This window comes from Brugia malayi, assembly GCF_000002995.4.
Source record: "Brugia malayi strain FR3 genome assembly, contig: Bm_v4_ChrX_scaffold_001, whole genome shotgun sequence".
Taxonomy (NCBI): domain Eukaryota; kingdom Metazoa; phylum Nematoda; class Chromadorea; order Rhabditida; family Onchocercidae; genus Brugia; species Brugia malayi.
This window is the reverse complement of record NW_025062479.1, coordinates 20,057,057-20,064,940: the sequence shown is the minus strand read 5'-3', so window position 1 is coordinate 20,064,940 and position 7,884 is coordinate 20,057,057. Positions and strand designations below refer to the sequence as shown.

At 22.8% G+C, this 7,884-nt stretch overlaps 1 protein-coding gene across 1 annotated transcript; it reads right to left on the bottom strand.

Moving 5' to 3' along the window:
• Nucleotides 1-6,921: 6,921 nt before the first annotated feature.
• Bm7974 (Uncharacterized protein) lies at nucleotides 6,922-7,309 on the bottom strand (the record flags this gene model as incomplete). The annotated part of the gene is made up of 2 exons (XM_043075508.1): nucleotides 6,922-7,091; nucleotides 7,195-7,309. The coding sequence occupies 2 exons, from the start codon at nucleotides 7,307-7,309 to the stop codon at nucleotides 6,922-6,924; spliced, it is 285 nt and encodes a 94-aa protein (XP_042931442.1).
• Nucleotides 7,310-7,884: the final 575 nt, after the last annotated feature.

Below are 7,884 nucleotides of genomic sequence, written 5' to 3'. Positions count from 1 at the left end.
AATAGTAATAAGAATGTGAAACAGAATAGAATAGTAATGACAGAATGGAACAGTAACAAAGTTGAATAGAATAAAATAACAAAATTGAAAATAGAAAGATGAAAAGTATAAAATCTAACAAAAAAAAAAAAAAAAAAAAAAAAGAGAAAAAGAAAAAAGCAATAAATAAATGAATTTGTTTAGATTATTGAGAAAATTTTAAATATTCAAAGTTCACAATTGTAATAAAATAGATGAAATAATTAATTTTTGTCATACATAAACTAATTGAAGAAGAAAAAAGTCAAAGAAAGAGGAAATAATCGAGTGAAACATAACGAAAGTAGTTTTTGCATATATATCATTTCTTCTCTCTCTCTCTCTCTCTCTCTCTGTCCCTCTGTCTCTGTCTGTCTCATCTCCTTCGTTCCTCTCTCTCGCACTTCCATGATTCACGATGGAAGCAAAAATGATCGACCAAAAGCAATTTAGCAGAAATATGGGTCATATGTTATAATGGATATGGTTGAAAAAAAAGAAAGAACAAATTAAACTTTTGTTTATGAAAGATTGAGAACAGAAAAAGGATCTGAGATATTCGAGTTCGAGCATTCAATTACGTCATTTACTATTGTCATAAATTGGAAAGGTTATAGGTCACGGTGGATATTAAAAAATGCACAGGATTTAATCAAAAAAATAGAAATTGGGGCATTTGAAATCGCTCATTTAATTATGTAATTTACCATTGCTATCAAATTAGGAAGATCAAAGATCACAGTCGATATTCAAAAAAAAAAGGAAAAAAAATGCACTTCTATTTAAGGATTAAAAAAAACAAATTGAAATACTTCAATTTTATGTAATTTGCTGTCAGCATTGAATTAAAATGTTGGATATCGTCCAGAAATAAAAATTACTTTTCAAAAAAGTGAACGAAATGAAATCTTTCAATTCGATAATTAATGAACTGATGTTGTCTTAAAATCATATCATAAATTATAAATCATTCATAACATTCATTCATCTGTTGCTTTAGAAATTAAATTAATTTGCATAATAATAATAATAAAGTGATGAGGAGAAAAATGATGAGAAAAACAAATGAAAGCAATTGTTTCAATTTATCATTTAAAAAACTTTGAATTTTTGAAATTTCAAATGATTATGAATTTAATCATATTTTTGCAAAAATATTTCCAATATGCAAAAATGTATGAATTCTTTCCTTTTTAAAAAAACTGTGTTTAAAAATGATAGTCGAAAGATTAGTATTTTTTTCTGTTTCTTACGCAATTCATAAATTCATTTTAGTATTTCAGTGCTCGGTAGAATTCTTTCATTTCAACATTATGCGGTTGATATTGAAGTAAAAAAAAAGGAGAAGATTAACTTGTCACATATAAAATATGAAACAAATTTGAGCATCCAAGTGAGAAAAGTTTTTATCGATTATATTACAAATAACTTTCTTTCCCTTTCTTTTGTTTTCAAAAAATAGCAAATGGTAATTTATTTTTTTTGATTTTTTATTTTTGCTAATAATTTAATCATTTTTTCAATCAATTTCTCTTTTGGTACTGAATGTTTTTTACAAATAAAAAAATCTAACTACATAATGAACTTTTATTAATTGGTCACAAAAATCGCAAAAAATATATTTATAAACAATGAATAAAAGAATTAGAAAATGCCAGCAATTTTGAAAATTCGTTTAAATTTTTTTCCTAAATGAAATAATCGTTGACTTTGGAAAAAAATTTCAAACGTGAGAAAATTTTTAAAACATTACGGAAAAGTGTGTTAATTTGCAAGAATAAGTCACATTTTTTTAAAAAATATATATTAATATTCCAGACAGCTTAATACGTTAAAAGTAATTTAACGTATTACGTTTGAAGTATTCTGGACAGTTTCTAAAAAAAAAAAAAAAGCCGTTATCTTTCAGCAATTCCTGATACAATTCCTATGAAACTTGTAATATTTCAAATAATTTGCTAACAATTATAATCTTTTGATAAAATTTCGAACAAATAATTTCTATAGGAATTTGTAATGCGTCGAGTAATTTTTAACAACCATAATCCTGTCAATAAATAATTCCTGTCACTAATAATTCCGGAGATAAGCAGTATTTCAATAGATTAAGTATTCCGGATAACACTACACTATTAACAACTGTGAAGAGAAGAGAAGATGAAAAGGAAAAAGAATGGAATTGCTTCTTCATCTGATCCCACTCAAACTTATTACAACCAGAATTGAACATCTGTCTCTGATATGTGATAGGTATGTGAACAGAGCAATAGCTATTGCTAATAAATGAGTGATAAAAAGCTTTCTCGAGTTAACCTTTAACCTTCCCTTTGTATTCCTTTCTTTCTTCTTTTTCTTATTCATTTCAAAAATATTTTATTCTTTTAACCAATTTCCTAGAACTTTTTTCCATTTTTAAATTTGCTTTAGTTTTTTCTTCTTCTTTGATTTCTTTTCTTCAAAATATTTATTAACTTTTAAAATTTTCTTTTTCCTATCCATTTAAAAAAAAAAAATAATTTTTAAATTTTAGCAAAAAATTCTATGTTTACAAGAATTTTTGAATAAAAATTCTAATATATCAACTACACACAAAAAAAAAAAAATAATACACAATTGTTCGCATCTTTTTACGTTGCAAAATAAAATGAGTATATAACAATGTTAAGATTAATGTAAAAAATAAAAATTGTGACATGATTAAAAATGTCAATTAAAGAACTAAACAAACAATTTTTTTTTTTTTTTTTTTTAATAATGACATCCTAAGGAAAACAAAAGTGTATAAATAAAAACAAAAAATTGAAATGAAATCTTTGAAGCTTTTCTTTTTTCGGGAAGTTACTTAGTTTGATAAAATTAAACAAATTCAAATTATTTTTAATGGGTTATTTTTGAAAATTTTAAAAGTTTTTAATAAAATACTTGAAAGAAAAATGGATAAAAAAATAAGAAAAGCTTATGTAATACGGAATTTACAAAAAGTTTAGCTTTGCTGCCATGGCGATAAAGACGATTAGATGGTAAAAGATTACATAATTTTCAAATTTTAGCGTTTTAAATTGATTATATTTGATTCTTGAAAAAAAAAAATGAAAAAAATTTAACAAGAATGAATTGCTGTTTTCCTTTAGAATGATAAAATTTTAATCGATTGTTTCATTAATCCATTACTTTACTATTATAATTGATGGCAGTATTGTATTAATAGTAATAATAGTAATACTTTCAAAGAGATTAATAATATTTGAGTAAGAAAAAAATTACGATAAATGAATTTGACATTTAATAATAAAATTGTTTGCAAAACGGTTGGTATTATTTGTTTAAAGAAAAAGCGTAACATGCAATTATCAAATTATAATTGGCAAAATTTATGAATAAAAATTACTAACCAAAATAATTGCACTTACATTTGAAAAAGATTAAGTTCTTATTTTAATAAATTAATGAATAAAGTCTCATATTGACATTATACTTATTTTTTAAATTTGTGCACATATACTTTTTGGTGATGTAATTATAAACAGTAATATTTTACATAGATAATAAAAATTGTAATTATTTTGTGAAAATTTTTAAAATTACTATTTACTAATTTAATTTATTCATGAATGTAATTAGAAATATATTCATGAATGTAATTTATTCATGAATGTAATTAGAAAAAAGCAATAGAAATCGATGCTTGAATGAAACAAAATTTGAAAATGATAGGTACTAACAACAATGATAACTGATACTGATGATGATAGCTAAAGCATTAAATTTGTCTTATCAGTTAAAATATTTTGGTTAAAAGATAATTGAAATAGAAATTAAAATGAAAACTTTTTTGCAGCCACACTCTAAATGAGGTCATTAATATATACAAATATAATAAGTATATTTGAAATAATTCGTTCATAACAATTTTTTTTTAACTGTACATCATTTTCAAATGCAAAAAACAGCCTAAGAGTAAAGAAATGCAATTTGACGACAAACATCTAGGCAAAAATTATAGGTTACAAAAAATAGCCTATAACTTTGGCCAATTTTTCATCCTTTCTTGAATTATCAGTAAACTTTTCATTTCTTCCTTTCTTTTTTGTTATTTTTCTTTCTAAAAAGGACAAAAAAGCTTCTTCTTTCAAGAAAAACAAGCAAACATTTATCATTGATTGATAAAAACAGACAAAAATGGAGAAAGAAAAAGAAGCAAATAAGTTATTAAAGGGAAAAAAAAAATAAAAAGAAAAGAAAAGCGTAATAGTTTTGAGCTTTTTTGCTCATTAATTCATTAATAAGCATAAAATGCATATACCATTTGTTAGCCAAAATGTTTGGTTAAAAAAATTGAATGTTTTGTAATTTGATTTCATTAATATAACACTTGTTATTTTCAATGGCAAAACAAAAAAACAAATTGATTATTTTTAAAAAATTAAAAAAAAAAAGATTTTGGTAAAATTTTTTTTTTCATTTTTCATATGTTAATACATAGGATCTAAAAAGATTTCGAAAACAGTAAATTTTTTATTGCATGTTCATAAAAATTGCAAATTTTTATTAATTACCAAAGATTTTGCTGAAATCATTTACTTTCCAGTAATTTGCAAAAAGACAAAAAAAAAAATAACTTTTTAAGTTATGTTATTAAAAAAGTGAGAAAAAAGAAACATTTGAAAATAATATAAATTTAAAAAAAAAATTTTTTTTTCGATGGATAAAATTTGAGTTTGGCTATTTTCGACTTTTCGATTTGTGAATCTTTTGCGTTTTTTGTTTTTTCCTTTTCCTTGGTGAATTCAATTTTAATGAAATAATCCGCTAGATGAATTCAGTTTTAAGTTGGCTGGAAATTTTTTTCAACAATCCCTTAGTAAGATAAGCAAAAGATAATGTAACTTAAAGTGGAAAGTTAAAGAAAAGTTAATTATACTAATTGCATACTTCCATTAGTATTTATTTGAAATATTAAATTGTCTTGAACTTTTTCATTATTTTATTATTTTATCTATCGACGATTTTTTTTTTTTTTTTATTTTTTGCACTTCTTTTAAGAAAAAACAATTTAAAATGGTATATTTGAGTGATTTCTTTTTCTTTGGTTTGTTTTTTCTGTATAATGAATAATTATTAGTAATTAATAACTATGATAATATATCTATATATGGCGGAATACTTCTTTAAAATTAATTTACTTCATTTAAAACTAAAAAAAATTACAGTATTTAGTTAGAGTGAAAGTAAAAAGTATTTTAATCGAAAAGTGATAAACAAATGAATATATATGTTTTTATTATTTAATTACATATACATATAAAAAAAAAGTATTAAAGTTTAAAATTTGAAATCTATTTTCTAAATTGGACAAATTTTTTCGACTAATTTAAAAACAAATGAATGAATTTTTATCAAAAATGTCTGATAGATAAAAATTCCAAAAAAAGTGGACAAGTGAACTAATCAGTTAAAAAATATTGAAATTAATTGGGTTAAATTTAAATTCTTTTCTATCTATCAAGTTTACAGCAGAAATGTATATTGTTTTCCTTAATGAGAAAAGAAGCATTAATTTTCTTTTGCTATTTCCAAAAATGTGAACTATTATAAATTAAAATAAATGATTTGCTGTATATTACAAAAAATTCAGCTAATCAATAATTAATTAATTAGCTCAAAATTTATTTCTCCTCCAAAGCGAAAAAATTTATTGCTGCTTAAAAGAAAAAAAAATCAAGTATTAAAATGAATTACTAATGGTAAATAAGTAATATTATAATAATTACAAAACATAAAAAATTGATAAACAAATTTTGAATCAAAAGATTACAACTTATAAAATTTGAGATTTTGAAGAAAATTTGAAATATTTGAAATTGGAAATCAGTTTGTCAATACATCAAATGCAATAACAGTTTGTTAACACAGCTGAATGCTATATTTCAATGAGATAATGTAAATAAATTTTCTTTTGAATTATTAAATTTTATTGCAAATAATTTTCCTATTCGCTTCGATTTATTTGTTTATTTAACATTGCTTTTGTTAACATTTAATCATTAAAAATGTAATTTTTAGTTATTGGACAATTCAAATTATTAATACTTTATACTATTACTTTTACATATTACTTATGCTATTAATTTTACGCATATTATTATTACTTCTCCAATTATTTCGTATTTAGGACAAAAATTTATTTGAACGAATATTTCTCAGCAATTGATGGAATATTTTCTTAGTATCACTATAATTTCATTTTGCCATTATTAGGCTATCATTACTACGATTATTGGTATTACTGACATTGATATTTAATACCATCAATGCTTTCATTAACAATGTTATTATTAATATTAATAACGTCATTATTGTCGCTATCAATATTACTAATAATTAGTATTGCTGTTATACTACTATTATTGGCATTATTGACATTGCTACTAACATTTTTGTCAATATTATTGCAGCCTTTTTCATCAATTTTATTATTATCTTATCGTTATTATTAGAAATAATAATTATTGCACTTATCTATTTTTAATATGCTTGTTATTTAATTTATTGTCGCTGTTATCATCAACATTATTACCATTACTAATAATATGATCAAAATTGTTATTATTATTGTCATTATTATCATTATTTATCAATTTTCATAATTCAAATAGCTAAATTTCACGATGAAAAAGCAATTTGTTGTCGATAATTAATCACAACATTGCCTCATTAAATGACAGATATCTGAACTAAATTAATTGTAAATTATTTTTCGACAATAATGACTTTAAACAAATCCTTTCACGTTAATTTTATTTCCGAAAAGTTGAAAATTGATGGATTACTTGGTTTCAATTCCATTAAAATTAAAAAAAAAAAAAAGAAAAAACAATAATGGAAACGAAAAAAAAAAAAAAACTAACCCAAATTTCGTCGCTTAAATCGTCGAAGCGTTGAAAATGACTGTTTAAAGTTTAGAACTGGAACGCTATCTGTGCGCAAATATTCCAATACTGATTTCCCCAACGAGTTCTCTGTGTATGTTGGATAACTTCTTACTGCTGTACGTGAAGCCATTTTTCGTTGACCTTTAAATATAAAAGGTTATCGTTCATTTCAATTACTGTGATGTTCATTAACTAATTAATAAAAATAACGGTTAATTATAATTTCTAAATCAAAATTACGAACTATTTTTAGCATATGCATAGGACTGTGATGAAGTTACAGCTGCATCAGCTTGACAATATTTCCAAAATGATCGGAATCGACCATCTAATCGAAATCGACGTAAATGTTTACCCATATGCTCTACTTTCTAAAATATTATTCAATGATTTAGAGGCAAATTTGAATTACTAATTCGAAAATAATTTCAAGCACGAAGAATGAATTAATTGAACTAAGAAAAAAGTATTAGTATCATTCTGAATTAAACTACAATATTGATTTCAATTGATAAATGATTAATATTTAGCTCAATTAAATTTAATTTGGAGAAACGAAAGAAAATGTTTAAAACATATTTCAGTATTAGTTTACCCGTCTTCAACTCTATAAACTTTATGTTATCATAAGAATTATATCCTTTGTCTCTTTTTTCTTTTGATAATTAGTACTAATTATCTTAGTTCTATCTTTGCTACTGAAAAGGAAGTAAGTGAATGAATTAATAATAATCATAATAGATAAATTCATTTTTAATTTCCAAAATAATTATAAAATCCAAGGACAAACAGAAAATATTTAATTAAATTATGAAAGCACTCAACTGAATCATTAAATGCAATTTATGAATGACAAAATATAAAACATCATTTATTCCGCTTTTCTTTTATGTTAGTCAAGCAAATTAATATAAATATTACTGAGCTAAAAAAA